Source organism: Phocoena sinus, chromosome 21 (genome assembly GCF_008692025.1).
Source record: "Phocoena sinus isolate mPhoSin1 chromosome 21, mPhoSin1.pri, whole genome shotgun sequence".
NCBI classification, from domain to species: Eukaryota; Metazoa; Chordata; class Mammalia; order Artiodactyla; family Phocoenidae; genus Phocoena; species Phocoena sinus.
The window spans coordinates 10,754,367-10,771,809 of NC_045783.1; the positions used below are offsets into that span (position 1 = coordinate 10,754,367).

The following is a 17,443-nucleotide window of genomic DNA, read 5'->3' on the forward strand; positions in this document are numbered from 1 at the left end:
TGGGGTCAGGATATTTGAGGATTTGCGGGGGGGGGTGTCTAACCTAGGAATTAAATGTTTTTTATAAGCCCTGAGATGACACTAATGTATCAGGTCAAAGGACCTGGAACTGTTATTACTGAAAAATACAAAGTAAAACCCCAAATCTCCCCCAGATCCCAGGGCTCCCGCAGGTCGGGTCAGCCCCTCAGTTAAACTCAGCGCGTGGACAGCATAGCCAACACGGGTCCCCAGGCCTCAGGCTTCCCGGGACCCTGACCCCAAGGCTGCAGGGAGACCTCAGCCCTGGACCAGCTTTCCTACGAGGCCACGGGGACCCACGGGAGATGTGCCTGGGCCAGGAGGTGATTAGAGCAATGCAGGAGGAGAAGGAGGGTGTAAAGGGGGGAGGGGGAGAGGAGGATGGGGAGAGAAGAGGAGGAGGGGGAGGAGGGGTAAATGCGAGGGGGAGGGGAGGGAGATGGGGGGCAGGAAGAGGAGGAGGGGGTAAAGGGGAGGGGCGGAGACGAGGAGGAGGAGGACAGCAGCCCCTCCCTGTGCCCGGACCCTGGATCAGAGGCCCGACGGTAGAGGATGCTGGCCTCATCCTTCAGCTTCAGTGCCACCTTTCAAGTAAACGACAACCCAGGAAATAAAGGCTTTCCTCCCACCAAACTGGGCATGTAAAGAACGCTTCACATGCAGCATTTTTCCTGACAGATATGTTACCTTATTTCAACTTTGGAAGAAAAAATTCAAAGAGCACTGACATCGGGTTTAATCTTTTAATGGAAAACTCCCCGGAGAACAAGCAGTAACCAGTGGGGAAAGCAACCTCTGTGAACCAGGGGGTAAGAAGGGAGCCTGCAGGGAGCAGCGCAGAAACCAAAACACAAACCCTCTCTGGCCGTCGTGCGCCTGGCGTGGCGCGTTCAGCCGAGGGCCACCACACGCGTCGCATCACTGTCTTGTCGGGCCACGAGGAAGACACCGCAGACGCCATGTCCCCGTTTCAAGGGAAGGAGGATGGCGCTGGCAGAACAAGTGAGAGGCCTGGCTGGAGTCTCCCCTGCCCCAGTGTGGGGCCCGGGGTGGGAACTGAGCTGGTGGGGGGGGGCGCCTACAGAGCTGCCCTTTCTACACCAGGGACCCGTCCTCGCTGTCACCACCCGGCCCTCCGGGGGACAAAACTGACTGGCAGGTGTGTGTGTCTGTTGAGATCCTGCGGGTTCAAAACTCCCTTGTCCCCCCGTCCCCTGGCCGACCCGCATGCCCCTGCTGTCTCCAAGTCTCGGCCTGGCCGGGGATGCCCTGCAGCTACACGCGTCTGCACGGCGGCCACAGTCCCTCACCCGCGGGCCCCCCATGGGGAGGCTCCACGTGCCTCCCAACCACGTGACCCCCACACTGTCCGGGAAGAGGACCCAAGTCCTAGAGCCCCAGGGGAGGCCTCCCAGAAACATCGAGAGTATTTTTGAGCAATCAATGCCCTTTTTCAGACTCGTGAGGCTAAAATGAGGTGGGTGAGCCAGGAACTTGGGCAGCGAGCAGGGGGGCGGTGAAGAGCAGCAGCCTCTCTGCTCCTGCAAAAACCGTCGACACGTCACTGCCAGCAACGCGGCCACATTTCAACCCCAGGAGCACGAGGGAGCTGAGGACGCGGGATCCAGGGGGGCACCGGACCCGGACACGCCTGTCACCCAATGCCGCCTGACCACGGGGCCCCTCTGGGCCTGGGTGTCCTCCTGTGAGTGTGCTCCACAGGGGTCATGCAAGGATGAGGGGGGCGACCTTTACACCTGCCTGACGTGTCCCCTCCTGAGCACACGAGCCCGGCCTCTCACAGCCCAGCACCCACACACCAGACACTTCACTAGCACCTTCAACCCGCTCTGCTGCCCCCTGCAACCCAACCAAGAGCCAGCTTCCTCCTCCAGCCTGACCTATGGCTAACAGACCTTTGGCAGCCTTTGCAACGCTCCAGCCTGACCTATGGCTAACAGCCCCTTGGCAGCCTTTGCAACGCTCCAGCCTGACCTATGGCTAACAGCCCCTTGGCAGCCTTTGCAACGCAGCTTGTCATCTTTCTTACTAGACTCTGAACCTACCACAGAGGATTTGTATGTGGTTCTGTCTGCACACCACATCTGTGCACGCGTGTCGTGTGTATGAGGCATGCATCTATCAACCACCTTGTATACCTATCACCCACCTACGTCTATCTACCTACATCATCTATTTACAACATCTGTCATCTCTCTCAGTCTCCATGGCCTGCATCAGGCTGCCCACGTGGGAAAAACTCAAATCACACCCCACCCAAAACCATCAACTCCTCCCCCCCAGTGCCCCCAACTCTGTGGTACGCCCTTGTCTCTGATGCCCTTGTTTCTGAAGCTTTCCTTTCCTTTTACCCAAAGATAATCAAATGGAAACCACGGAATATCTTCCCTCTGCTACCTACAGTATTTTCAGAGATGAAGAAATTCATTGATATCCGGCTAACTTCGTGAGCTGCTGGAAATCTATCTTTTAATCTCGGACTCAGGCACTGTGTACACACACACACTTTACATAGTCACATCTAGTCCCTTTGTGGAGACGTCCCATCAGTGTGAATGGGTATAAATGACCCTCACAAAGAATGCAGATATTCCACGCATTTTCACAATTACACTGGGGCTGATACTCAAAATATGTAGGCTCGCTGCTGGGTTAACCCCTTCCTTGCTGGACCAGGAGAGGCCAGTGGACGAGCCCAGGTGGCTAGAATGGCTGGGAGTCTGTGCCAGCAGGTAATTCCCAGCCAGCACAGCCGTCCTGGTGTAAGTACGGGGGTATCCACCCTGCGCATCCTACCTGCTGCTGAGACAAGCCTTCGGGCATTGGGGTGAGGACAGCTTCCGGATGCTTGCAGTCCACGTCGATGAACAAGTTCTGTTCCTCTTCAAGACAGGGTCTGTGGTCTTAAAGGAAGACAGAATGTGCTGGTTTCACACTGAAACAGGATATAACATCACAGCGCAGTCAAGTTGACTGTCAAAGCAACGCCTTGGGCAGACACCTCAGTTCTACGTCTCCTTTCCGCCCAGCAATGAGTAAAGTGAAGTTTTAACAAACCCAAGAAAATATCCTTCCCACAAGAGGAATGTGGTGTTTGTTGATATTTGAGATTTTCAATACTTGAAGTCTAACTTCAAAAAGCTGAGGTGTCATTTGAACACCTAGATGGCAGAGTAGAAATACATATTTCAATGTCTTAATCTATAACATATCAAAGTCAGAAACAAAGAAAAGCAGCTATGAATGACTAAGAACCGACACTCGATAGGGAAAACCAAGGGAGACTTAGTAACTTCCTGACTTTCTCCCTTTCTCACTAGAAGTCTGGAAAAAGCACAACTTCCCCAAGATCAAAAATTCTAGACCAAAATTAACTTCATTTCTAAAAACTTAGATGCAGCTACGTAATCTAAAGAATTCACAATGGGGCTTCCCTGGTGGTGCAGTGGTAGAGAGTCCGCCTGCCGATGCAGGAGACACGGGTTTGTGCCCCGGTCCGGGAAGATCCCACATGCCGCGGAGCGGCTGGGCCCGTGAGCCATGGCCACTGAGCCTGCGCGTCCGGAGCCTGTGCTCCACAACGGGAGAGGCCACGACAGTGAGGGGCCCACGTACCACAAAAAAAAAAAAAAAAAAAAAGAATTCATAAAACAGCTAGAAACCAGAAAAGCACAGGAAATTTTAGGTAATAGGAACCTGGAGATGTTCTAATTCAAAGATACAAAACCCTAGCTGCACAGAAGAACTGTCAGAGGAGATTTAAAGAACCTACAGTGTCTATACACCTATTGGAACAGCCAAAATCCAGAGCAGTGACTGCACCAAGTGCTGATGGGGATGCAGGATGGCGCAGCCACTTCGGGAGACAGTTTAGTGCTTTCTTATAAAACTAATCACGATAAAACTAAGCATGACCAGCAGTCATGCTCCTTTGTGTTCACCCAAAGGAGCCAAAAACTTATAACCACACAAAAACCTGCACACGGATGTTTATAGCAGCTGTATTCACCATCGCCAAAACTATGAAAGCAACTAAGATGTCCTTCAGTAGGTGAGTGGATAAAATAAACTGTGGTCCATCCAGACAATGGATATTACTCAGCTAAAAAGAAAGGAGCTATCAAGCCATGAAAAGACATGAAGGAACCTTAAATGCATTTAACTGAGTGAAAGAAGCCAATCTGAAAAGGTACAGACTGTATGGGTCCAACTAGAAAAGGTAAAACTACGGAGGCAGTAAAAAGATCAGTGGTTGCCAAGGTTTGGGGGGAGGGAAGGATGAACAGAGGATTTTCAGGGCAGTGAAACTACTCTCTGATGCTATAATGATAGATATGTTTCCTTATCCATTTGTCCAAACCCACAGAATGTGCAACAGCGAGAGTGAGACCTGATGTGAACCATGGACTCTGGGTGGTGGTGATGTGACACTGTAGATTCACGGTTGTAACGCATGGACCACTTGGTGGGGATGGTGACAGTGGGGAGGGAGGCTGTGCCTGAGTGGGGCTAGGTGTTTATGGGAAATCTCTGTACTTTTCACTCAGTTTTGCCGTGAACCTAAAACTGCTCTAAAAACAAAATAGCCTTTAAAAAAAACACAACATTCCAGTGTGCGGATGTCTCCCTCAGAGGTCCACTGACGGCCTGTGGGTGGAGGCCTGGCACCACTATTTGTAAGAGCTCCCGGTTCCCCCGTGTGAACTCCAGGGCTGAGAGCCACGACTTTAGCCCGGGCTTCCCACCTGACAGCTCAGGAAGCTAAGGCCACAGGGTTCCGGGGTGTGTGTAATGGGTCCCCCTCCCCCCAAACCAGGGACGATCCTGTGATACTCTGGTCACTCTCCCCCTGGCGCTGGCTTCCGGCCTGCCCCGTGCACCTGGACCCCGTTCCCTTGCGATCCTGGTTCAGGGGTCTCGGGTGGGCCCAAGTCGGCATTTCTGAGCAGCCCCCAGACTCCGGGGCCCCTAACCCCAACCTCGGCACCTGTGGGGCTCTGCCCGTGTGCCCTCCCACGAAGGGCCCCCTCTGGGGCACCTGCCCCGCTGCCAGTGCCCCACCGGGGAGCACACTCTATCAGAATCCACATCCCCGTCTCAGCCCCTGACACACTCTCCATCCTATGTGAAGAGGCTGGGGGCTCCGTGAGGATCACACCTTCTTTAAAGGCCCAGGTGGCTTTACGGCCAATTACAGTCTTCCCGGGCCATTCGCGGGGGGAATCACGTGACCTTCAAGTCCTCTCCCTGCACAGTCAGCAACCCTGCACTGAGCCGGCACCGGCTTTGCACATCAGAAGGTCGTAGCGGCAACAAAGAAACGTGCTTCTGAAGGACCAAGTGAGAGTCAGGACGGTCATTCCGCACGTAAACCCTCAGCTGCCCGCACAGCCGGGTACCTCGTACCACACCAGCGCACAGACATGCTCAGACGCTGGAGAACCCGCGCCCGGAGCTTGCTGCCGACGTGAACACACCCAGACAGGCTCTATCTTTCTGACACACAAGCACCACGGGCTCCTGCCCCTGAGTGAAATGTTTCACAAACCTGAGAATTCTGGAATCCTCTCACCAGCACAGAGGATCCTGAGTCCCCACTTAGAGCCCACCGTACTCAGCCTCAGCCGTGAAGGGGCGGGAAACGTGCCCAGGAGCCCCAGGCACTGTGAACGCACCTCCGTGACTGTGTTCTATTATCAACGACCCTGCTGAGAATCCAGGGGCTCTGTGGGGGGAGAGCAAGCCCCCGGGGGGACCCCCGATCACCCGACTGCTGGGAGGAGCCAGTTAAGGAGGGGGGGTGAAATCCACCCCCTGCGAGAATTCACTCAACTTCCTGCCGCCCCCCGGAGTCCCCGCTGCCCCGAGCCGGCCCTGAGCCCAGGCAGCCTCCCCGAGGTCGCGCCCCACAGACCTGCAGAGACGAAGGACTTGGTCCTGATGAAGGAGCGGCCCCGCTTCACCACAGCCTTCGTCTTCTCCAGGCCATCCTTGGTGCCCTCCTTGGCGGCCTTCACGAGCTTCTGCATCTGTGGGGAAGGGAGGCCGGGTAAGGGTGGGATGACTTGGTAAAACCTCCTTGTTGCTTTTACTCCATTTTAAAAGAATACTGTCAAGTAGTTTGCTCTTGAAACACCATCTGAAACTGGCTTTTTGATCTGGGAGAGCTTTCTTGGCTGTTGTGAAAGTATGTGTGTGTGTGTGTGTGTGTGTGTGTGTGTGTGTGTGTGTGTGTGTGGTTTGGGGCTGTTTGGTTTTTATTTTGCTGGTTAAAAAAAAAGAAGGAAAAACAAATTTATAAACAGAGCCCTTCCTTAACATAGTTTTAAAAAAGTCTCCTGCTGTGTTTAAGTCAGTCTTCGTTTTTATTACAAACACTTGCAAAGGGCTTTGCAGAAGCCGAGTGCAGAGAGCTGAGGCCACAGGTGTGAACAGTTTGCCCAAGGTCAACGGACAGATGGCAGGAAACAGTGGAGCCCCTGGCTGGAGACCCGCCAGCCGGCTCAGCCGCTGGACACTCCCCAGCCTCCCCCGGGCTCCCCCCTGGAGGCCGGTCCAGCGGCTCACGGGCCTTTCGTACTGATGGTCGCAGGAATGGCCAAATGGAGAGACCTGCTGGGATACAGGCAGAGGGACGGCCCGCGGGAGGAGTCGGCAGACCCCCTCCTCCGCAGAGACTGAAGGGTTGGAAAGACCGCCGGCCCCCACAGGGGAGTTTGTCCATCCCGGTTCCCTCAAGCCAGGTTCCCGGCATAACACTTAGACTGGCCATTGGTGCTGAAAGCTTCCAATGATGTGCTTTGGCATTTCACCCCCATTTCTTATCCTTAGACTCTAACGTCTGAGATATTGGCCACTGGGTACGGAGCGACTGATCCTTTAGAGAAAACCCAGATGGCCTCTTATGACACAAGCCAACACCCTTCGGGTCTGTCTAGGTGCCGGCCTCCCCGCCCTCCTGCGATCCTCCCCTGGGGAAGAGGCTTCAACACCCGCCCGCTCCCCTCCAGGGCTTCGCCTGGCCTCCCTCCGGCGGCCCTTTCTACGGGGCCACTGCCCGGTTGCGCGTTTGCGCAGAACGGCGCCGGCTGAGGGGCTCTCGGGGGCTGAGCGTGCACCCTGGACTCGGCAGCTGTGCCCCTGGGGGGTTCCCACCCGAGGAGCCTGCAGCCTGGTGCCGGACACTTGTAACTCCAGCCTGAGTGACTCTGCAATTCCTCGCTGTCCCCGCGCCTTAGGCTGCGTCCCTGAGGACGTGCCCCTGGCCCACCACCCACCTCGACGGACACCAGATCCAAGTCACACTGCCTGGCTGACCCCGACTCGGACGCCCAGCCACTCACCACCGCCCTACCCGCCAGGTTAAACGCAGCAAAGCCACTCCGCCTGCTCCGACTCCTGTATCCCTTCATCCAAACGCAGCTTCGTCTGCTGACAACCCTGGATAGCAGCCCGCCGTCCCCGCTTCTCCACAGCCACCGCTGGCGCCTCGCGCTGCCTGTGCGCCCCTGCCTGTCCGGCTGCCGGGCGCCCCTCCTTAGCTCCCTAGCCCCTCATCGTCCAGATCCCGCCGCCCAGACCCGGGCTGCACACGCTGTCCATGCTCCCTCCAAGGAGTCAGAGAATTAAGGACAGACAGATGGCCAGGGAGCCTGCAGGGGGCCGAGCCCCGGCTCCAGGTGAAGCCACACAGGTGCCAGGTTCCGGGCGGAGGGAACGGCCGCCCAGGGTCGCACAGCTGCAGCAACACGCCAGGCCCTGCTTCTCCTGCCGAGGACGGCAGCGCGTAGCCGGCCCCAGACGAGTCACCCTACCTGCTCCTTGCCGCTCTGCCGCCGTCTGACCGTGCACATTCCCCTCTCTTTGCTGAGCTGGCCTGCCTCGTACCCCTCCCTGGACCACCCGGCCCTGTGCTCCCTGGAACCCCCCGCCACCCCGGCCTCCAGATTACCCCAGGGGCTCTGCCTGTTTCCTGCACGGAACCAGCCCAACGCTGTGCCGGAGGAGATGCCATGATTCCGGGGGCTTCACTCCTGCACCGAAAAGCGTGGAACAGAGCTGTGATGTTCCAGAGACGTTTCTGAGTGAACACCTGCCTCAGGTAAGTGCCTTTCAACACGTGTGAACAAATCACAAACGTCAGAAGGACGAAGATCCCAGTGAAGGAAAGGTTACTTGACAGTGCCCTTTTAAAACATCTCAAACAGTGGACACCACGACACTCACAGCCAGCAGTTCTCAACTTTGTGGTCTCAGGAGCCCTTCACACTCAGAAAAGTCATCGAGCAGCCCAGACGGTTCTGGTTTGCCGGCTTTATCTATGTTACACTACGTAAGGAGTTAAAATCGAGAAAAATGTTGAATATTTTTGTTAATATTCATTTAAAAAATATTTAACCTATGACATTTTGTCTCAGGTAACGTTTTATGAAAAATTACTACATTTTCCAAAACAACAAAAAAAAAGTGCATTGTTTTGCACTTGGGGGAACCTGCCTCGCGTCTGGCGTGGCGACGGCGGATCCCACGTCCCAGCAGGCGTGGGTCACGCCCTGGGGCCTCCGTCCACACGTTGGGGGACGGAGGGGGACAGAGGCGAAGGATGCCCCGGAATTGACAGGAACTCGCCACTGCCCGGGTGGCCCTGGGGTTCCCTGGACCGCACCGTGAGAACCACCACCCCGGCAGAACTGGCCAGCTCTGGGGCTGAGTTTTCTCGTTAAAGGACAGTCTGTTTTTTGCAGAAGCGTTTTCAGCGTGAACCACACTACCTTCAGTTCATGTTTGTGCTTTAGCTGCTGAATCTCTACCGCGCCCACCGCGTTTGCCACCAAATGTCTCATCTTTTTCTCATAGTGCTCCTTTAAGCGGGTTAGGTCATGGGAAAGCTACAGTACAAAGAGATACAAGCTTTTCACAACACGCTCTTTCCGGTGCTTTGAGACAATCTTACATTGAAAGGGCTTGAGCAGCGTCTGGTGGGTGACGTTCACGCACCAAGGTCCTACTGCCCCGGGCCCCCCCTCCTAGCCCACCGGCTCTCGAGAAATAAACACACGAGTGAGGAAAACACATCATCAGAAGACAGACTCCAGGTGAGCCAGACTGGAGACTCTTCTATGCTAAACAAGAGAAAGTAAATGCACAGAAATATGTGGGTACCATCACGCCTTTACGTTTTGGTGAAATTAAAATGATCAAAAATGTAGAAATATATATAACATTATTCCGTTGTGTCAGCACCAAAGCAAAAGAAGCTTGAATTCAAGATTGTATTGATGGGGGAAATGATTTGGGGATGACCACGTAGATTTTTAAGTCTCCAAACTGACATAACTTTCTCTGCAGCCCACGGGGATGGGGTGAAATCTTGGAACTCAGTCCTCACGTGATCACGAACGTCTCCAATATGCAAACCGAGGCCCCTGCTCCTTAGTGAGTGTTTCCCATGTCAACCCAGACAAGGACACCTCAGCAATTTTTTAAATATAATCTGAGACTATGAGGGGAGTCGGAAACGACTTACAGTGTCATCTTGGCAGCTTCTGGAATACGACTTTTTAAACTAGGAAACTTGGTACTCCTTAGAGCTGCCCTCGGGACGCTGCCCCACAGGACGGACGCGTGCTGGACCTGGTGAGGACTCTGCGCTCGCGGCCGCCCGGGGCTGGCCCTCCACCGTCTCTGCTGCTGGGCCACCCGGCCTCCTCTATCAGCATTGCTGGTGGTGCATCTGGGAACACAGGTCCAGCTGGGCGGCCAAGAGGGCGGAGTGTCCACTAAGTAATCGTGCCCACGGCTCAGGGGCCATCGCCTGACCGGCCCAGTTTGCACGTCATCCGCCAGGCCTGCTGAAGTCGAAATTTACGAGCGTTTTAACCGCTCTCCAAGGCCCCACTGGGTGCCCCATCCTGCTGAAATCAGGCCCCAGTGCCGTATTTAAAATCTCCATTTAAACCTGGAATGTTGGACTCGGCTACAACAAGCCAAGCGTCACCTTAGTTACCAGCTCTGTTTAAAATTACAGCTGTAGCTTCGTTCGCTGGTTAAGTCTCAGCTGTAATAACTCTGGTGACAGAGACAGCTAAGTTCTGGGGAAAGCTTGTTAATGATATTGAGTAGCTGGGTTGACCACCACCAACTGGTAGAGTCTTCCTGAGTTTCAGGACAAGATTACAGACTATGCGAACCCTATGCGCCCGCAGTAATCTGTAAGCCGCACCGACGTGGAGGCCACGTCCAGGGGCCCATCGGCCTGGTTACGGGGGTGCAGGCAGGGGGAGGCGTAACTGATTGATCCTGCCCTGACTTATCGATTCTGCTGTGATGACGAGGCACTAGCCACAGCCTCCACCAGCGTGCAGCCTGCATCTAGACCTCACACAGAAAGGACATGGAGCGTGCTGATGTGACCGTGGACGGCAGTGTGAATCACCCTTTTACCAACAGCCAAAACACCCAGCGACAAGAGTATTCAGGGTGGCCAGTCACCCCTGGACACCGGACACCTCAGTGGGGTGATCTCCCTCAGCAGGGCCTCTCTCAGGTCCCCACCCTACAATCTCCAGCCCTGGAATCCACTCCTGCAACCTGGAGCTTCTCCCTGGACCCTCGTCTCGGGAGCTTCACACACACACACTTCCTCCCTTCAAGGGTGCTCCTGGGTAGCTCAGCCGCTTTCGTCCTGTAACATCCTTTTGTAACATGTTCTATTTTTATATCTTCCTGTTTGTGTTGAGAACACTGAGGTTCAAAACATCCCGTAAAGGACAGCAGGGCTGTGCTGTGTCCCACCCGGCCGGGCTCCATCCATGCAGCGGGCTGGGCACAGACAGCATTATGTGTACACAACACAAATATCCAGGGAATGCTTATTTACGTAAGTTATTCAAGATAGCGAACTCGCTTAGGGCCTTTGTTGGGATTTAGTTTATATAAATTTAATTTTCCCATCCTGCCGAGATTCTATTACGTGAACTAAGGGGAGTCTTCTCTTTTGCCAACATCTAGTGCTTTTCTCAAAGTACATATCAACAGCTTAAAAAACGACAGTTTAAAATAGTACGTGAATGAAAATGACATCTTATAGTCCCGTCCACATGTCCACGTGAGAACGTTTTCTCTCTCAGGCACACACACTGGACACGTACTTGCTTTTTGTGGTCGCTGCGCAGGAAGGACTGGGGGACCCCGTTTCTGCTCTCCGAGTCGCTCTGTTCCTCGTAGCTCTCAAATTCGCTCGAACTCCACCCGTACTCCAGAGAGCTGTTTCCACCTTCATCTCCATTCTCAACATCATCATAAATCATTTCATCTGAATGCATAAATGCCAAAAGGAAATTTAAAACGTAGACCCTCACTGGCTCTTGTTTTGTCTGTGCACGTTCGTCATCTGACCACATCGTTGGGGGCTGGCACCTCAGAAAAGCTTGGAGGAACGGAACTTCAGGTGTGGCCGCCCCCGGAAAGGCGCTAGACTGATGGGCGTGGGGTGACAAAGCTCTGATAACCCCCCAGCCCCATCCACATCCTGAGGACCACTGGTCTATGAGAAGCCACCACAGTTATACCAAATGATGTCTTGCCCATAGAGAACTTCTGACAAAGGAAAATATTTCTTTAGATAAATGTATGGAATAGAAACAGATTAGACATACAGACAGATTAACAGATCACAAACAGATGACAGAGATATTCAAATATGAATGCAAGTGAAGCTTACTGCAAACAACTATAATTTTTGCTTTTGTGCTGAAGCTAGCCCACAGTACCTATAACCTGTTACTGTATTTAAATATCTTCATCACATCAGTCACCTTAGAATTAGCGAAGAGCACATCTGTTTACACCGCCAGATACAATGCCAAAGGCACTGCCTGCGGAGGAGACACACCGGTCTAACAGAACAGTTGTCACCTTCGGCCGGGGCACCGCCAGCCCACCTTTTGTTGCCGTTTGGTTTTTGAGACCCCAGATCAGCCCATCTGCGCTGGGAAAGGTCTACCAGGGAGGATCAATTACTCAAAAATGCATTTCAAACTTGGTTTTACAGCAACCTGCCTTTAGTCTCCACGTTATTTGCAGCAGGTACTTAAATAACTACCCCGGAGCACACTTATTCTAAGGACCTGGCTGGTTTATGTAGAAAGAGGGCCGAAGGTAAGCACGGGTCTCCTGTCATGTAGGAATCTCGGGAGGAGGCCTCCGTTAGCTGAGGCCCTAACAGTGCTGGGGACCTGACAGCGTCCAAAGCATTTGTGGGATGAATAAATGAATCCACGCTTTTAATTAGGAAGTTTGCTGTCAGTTTTAAGAACACGTCCTCTATTCTATTAGGCCGGGAAAGTTCCCTCCTATCAGGAGTTTTTAACACCGGAAGGCATGGTACCAAGTACCTTCTAAGCGTGTATCAGGACGAGCGCATGGTTTGTGTCATTCGCCTGGTTCTGTGGGAAATGACATCTAAAGAACCAGCCGATGTTGAAAGATACCTGAACTCTGGAGACAAACCTCCAGGGCTAGGATGGGCTTTGGCTTGTTTGCTGAGATGCTGCCAGACGTGGTTTCCTGACATTCCATTTGGGGTGTTCTGCATCACGCCTTTCGGGCAAAGGGGGCTCTAAGGGGGATGAGAGGGGGTCAGTTCACTTGCTCACTACTCTTTCCTGCCTTCTATGGGGTTCAGTACGCTTTTCCTTGAACTATTCCTCGAGGTCTACGAGCGGTGAAGCTCTCCAATCTGCGTCTGAGGTCGCCCGTTTCTCTCTTGTTCAAGGACAAGACTTGGGCTGGATGTGAAGATGCGGGCTGGAACCGAGCTTTCTTCAGCACTTGGGGAAATTATCCTGCTGTGTCCCAGCCTGTCGAGAAGTTGCAGTTCCTCCCGGGTGACGGCGCCCTCACTCCTGCTGCTGTTAAGATATGCACAGTGGGCTGTGCTCGGCAGTTGGAATTGTACACGCCTCGTGGCGGATTCATGCTCAACCTGCTTTGAATTCGTATTTCTACAACCCGGGAACTTACATCTGTAATTCTGGAAAATTCTTAGTAATTCCTTCCTCCATGACTTCCTGTATATCATTTATTAGAGACATGCTGGCCCTTCAAGCCTCCACGTTTCTTCCCTTTCCATTCATATTTTTCCCATCTTTAACTCCTCCTGTTTCTTTTTAGGATAACTGAGAAAGTTACCCTACCTTGAGGGCTGGGATATAAACACGTGCGCACACAAAATTGTAGCGCACAACACCGGTGAGACACCGTAAGCTTACAAAACGTGATTACAGACACACAGAGCTGTGCACCTAAGGTTTCTGCCTGCCCGCCTACATCCAGAGGGAATGACGGTAAACTGCGTCTCATAAAACTCCACCCCAGACAAAAATCAAACCTGGCTCAGAGTCTGAATTTTCTCTTGGCACGTCATCATAAATGGCTTCTTCCGGATCTGGAAGGAAAGGAAGGGGAACTTTAAAAACCGACCCCGACCCAGGGAGAGCGTCCTGCACTTCACGGAGCTACAGACGCCTGTGATGCTACGGCTACTCGAGAAGTCAATGTTATGATAAGGATGACTCGTGGGGCCTTACCAAAGCATGAGCACTGTTTTTAGGGCAGAACACTTCCTTGGGACGGAAGGACATCTCGAAACGAAGCGGTTGTGAAATGTATCCAACAGGAGTTTTACGGTCTCCAAGCCAATTTATTCCATTATTTTGCATTCAATTACACGTCTCTACACGGCTCTTTATAAACACTTTTAACCTTATGCAGTTGATGTGTTCTGATACACAAAAATTACAAAGGTGGCGTGCAGTCTCAGAAACAAAGGGGCAGCTTCACTGCTGCTGTCGGGTAGGAAGCTTCAAAATCAACCGATGGCTTCATCTCATTTTTCACCCCTGAAGTTGAAACGTGGCCACACGCGCGTTTAAAAATGCTGAGCTTTGAGGACAAAACCTCTCAAACTGCATTACGTGAAACGTTAGCATCCTAGGAAACTGTAAGGTGTTTTCTTTAAAAAAAAAAAAAGGAGGGATCCTCCACGGGCAGATACTCCGTGTGCGTGTCAGTGGTCCTACAGGAGAGCAATGGGGTTTGAAGTTCATGTACATATTAAGAGCTCCATGCTCTACAGGGAAGCCAACCAAACTATAGGGTCCTCCATCCTGGAACCCACGAAGGTGACTGATTACTAACCAACGCAAGCCAAAATGACATAAATACAGCCTCGCCCTCCTCTGACGTGCGGCCACCGTCCCCTCCCCACATTCCCAGGACCCAGCTTCTTCTCGTGCTGCGCTCAAGCTCCCACGTCAGAGAGGCTTGCTGTCCCGGAATAATGTTTCTCGACTGTGACCACGGTATTTGCACCCCCGTTAGACAGTGTGGGGGCTGCTGATGCACAGACCTTACTTTCAAATACAGCTGTTCTGCTAATAAAAACGAGTCATGGGGCTTCCTTGGTGGCGCAGTGGTTGAGAGTCTGCCTGCCGATGCAGGGGACGCGGGTTCGTGCCCCGGTCCCGGAAGATCCCATGTGCCGCGGAGCGGCTGGGCCCGTGAGCCACGGCCGCTGAGCCTGCGCGTCCGGAGCCTGTGCTCCGCAACGGGAGAGGCCGCAACAGTGAGAGGCCCGCGTACCGCCAAAAAAAAAAACAAAAACGAGTCATGGGAGAACGTCAGATTTTACTTGGGAAATAAAATTGCTTGAGGATAGTGAGGTGACAACTTAATCCTGGAATGATCCAGAGGTAATAGCCCCCTAGTAGAAGCATCTACTTATGCTGAGTTGTCTGTTTTGGCAATGTCATAATTAAAACCAGAATGAAACATTCCAGGGGAGAATTTAACAATTAGGAGATTAAGATGGTTCTACCTTGTAAGTCAATCATATAAGATGATTACACAGAAATTAGTGAGCCAGTGGATAGTAAAAGGGATAATTAGAAAAGTCTCACTTTAAAAAAAATAATAAAAGACAAAATTAGCTCTGCTTTCTACACCACACATGGAACAGAAGGTCTGCTGCACCATCTGGTCAGTGGCCTGGCTTAAGCATCCACCACTCCCTCTTTAAAATGGCACCATGAGAAGTCATCTCATCGGGGATCACAAGACACAATGCCTTGTTAATGCCTCAGTCCCCAAATCTCTGACTTTTATGACAAAAACCAAGACCTGTACTAGAAAGAATCAATCAGGAAGAGGGAGATGCTGGGATGCAGACAGCAGAGATGATCTGATGGGAGACAAAAGTGACAGCTTCATGGGGCCCTGGGGAAGCATCTACACAGTCAGCTCTGGTCAGTACTTCAGGTGAATGGACACAGGACAGGAGAATAATTGGCTGAGGCTGACAAATACACACTGTCCCCAGGGGGCTCAGGGGTGGCCCTCCAGGCTCCCGGCGGCCGTGGTACTCACTTTCCATCCAGGCTGTATTGGCCGGATCTGCAACCCACCGGGCGAGGGCGCTGTCCTCCTTATGGACTGGACCTTCACTTAAAGAAAACACACCAGAACATCAGGATGTTGAGAATCCCTCCAGTGATTGAAAAGCCACTGTGCGTGCAGATTGGGCACTTTCCCAGGTAGCGTTACAGGACACACCAGGTTCAAGATTTCCTCCACAACCATGTATAAATAAGTGCATCTGAATGCCTACCACACACACACCACATGTCTAGCACAGCATCCAGTGCAACAAGACATGAAGAAATGCAGTCCCTGTCCCAAGAGGCCTGACTCGTCCTCCTGTTTCTCAGATCTTACAGAGGGTCCACTATGTGCCCCAAACGATGCTGGGCTGTACGGACACACCCAAGTGAGACTTGGGCCTCTCAGCTCCAGCAACAGGGCAGACTTCAGTACAGCACTTTCAATATTGGATAGAAAAACCAGGCAGGAGATCAGTAAGGAAAAAGAGGATGTAAACAGCACTACCGACCAACTGGACCCACCAGACCTCTACAGAACACACCCCCACCAGGCTTAAGAGCTACAATTATAAAACTCTCAGAAGTAAAGGATGAAAAAGCTTCAGGACATTGGTCTTGCCAATGATTTATTGGACAGGACACCAAAAACACAGGAAATAATATGAAAAAATAGATAAACTGGGCTTCGACAAAATTAAAAACTTTTGTGCCTCAAAGGACACTACCAAGAGAATGAAAAGACAACCCACAGAAAGGGAGAAAATTCATGAATCACTTATCTGAAAGGGGTTTAATATTGAGACTATATAAAAAAATACCTACAACCGGGGCTTTACTGGTGGCGCAGTGGTTGAGAGTCTGCCTGCCGATGCAGGGGACTCGGGTTCGTGCCCCAGTCAGGGAAGATCCCACATGCCGCGGAGCGGCTGGGCCCATGAGCCATGGCCGCTGGGCCTGCGCGTCCGGAGCCTGTGCTCCGCAACGGGAGAGGCCACAACAGTGAGAGGCCCGCGTACCGCATAAAAAAAAAAAAAAAAAACCTACAACCCAACAACAACAAACCCAATTCAAAAATGGGCAAAAGGACTTGAATAACATTTCTCCAAAGAAGACACGCAAATGGCCAATAAGCACGTGAAAAGATGCTCAACATCATTAGCCATCAAGGAAACACAAATCAAAACCACCACGAGGTACCACTTCACACTCACCAGGATGGCGATGATTTTAAAAAGCAGGAAATACGTTTAGTAAGCTTGGAAAAATTGGAGCCCTCACACAGCTGGTGGGAATGTAAAATGGTGCAGCTGTGACGGAAAAAAGTTTGGCTGTTCCTCAGAAAATTAAACATAGGATTACTGTGTGATCCAGCAATTCCACTCCTAGGTATGTGCCCAAAGGAACTGAGAGCAGGGACCTGAACAGATACCTGTATGCCAACGTTCACAGCAGCGTTATTTACAGTAGCCAAAAGGTGGAAATGACCAAGTGTCCATCAGTAGATGGGTAGATAAACAAAATGTGGTATATACACACAATGAAATATTACTGAGCCTTAAACAGGAAGGAAATTCCAACATACACTGCAATACGGATGAACCTGGAAAACATGATGCTGAGTGAAATGAACCAGACACAAGGACAAACACTGTACAATTCCAATTATATGAGTTACCTAGAGTAGGCAAATTCATAGAGACGGAATGCAGAATAAAGGTTACAGGAGCTGGGAAGAGGGGGGATCGTGGGTAGGGTTTCTGTTCGAGACAATGAAAAAGTTTCAAACGTAGATAGTGGTTGCACAACAATGTAAATGTATTTAATGCCACCAGGTTTTAAACTTTAAAATGGTTAAAATGGCAAATTTTATGGTATATATTTTTGTCACAATTTTAAAACGAATAATGCAATATACCAAAAACCAGAATGGTCCACTTTAAATAAGTGAAATGTACTATGGT

The 17,443-nt window shown here is 51.8% G+C and overlaps 1 protein-coding gene across 9 annotated transcripts in view; it reads right to left on the reverse strand.

The window, feature by feature from the left end:
• The window catches only part of ARHGEF10 (Rho guanine nucleotide exchange factor 10), an 89,661-nt gene that overhangs the window by 47,220 nt on the left and 24,998 nt on the right, over positions 1 to 17,443 (reverse strand). For 7 of the 9 annotated variants that reach the window (XM_032618147.1, XM_032618149.1, XM_032618145.1 and 4 more), the window contains 6 exons: positions 15,469 to 15,545; positions 13,433 to 13,489; positions 11,193 to 11,356; positions 8,814 to 8,930; positions 5,957 to 6,071; positions 2,839 to 2,945 (listed from right to left, as the gene is read on the reverse strand). In XM_032618147.1, the coding sequence (XP_032474038.1) occupies positions 2,839 to 2,945; positions 5,957 to 6,071; positions 8,814 to 8,930; positions 11,193 to 11,356; positions 13,433 to 13,489; positions 15,469 to 15,545 (637 nt within the window). The remainder of the gene's footprint in view (positions 1 to 2,838; positions 2,946 to 5,956; positions 6,072 to 8,813; positions 8,931 to 11,192; positions 11,357 to 13,432; positions 13,490 to 15,468; positions 15,546 to 17,443) is intronic. The other 2 variants (XM_032618153.1, XM_032618152.1) reach the window with 2 other exon arrangements.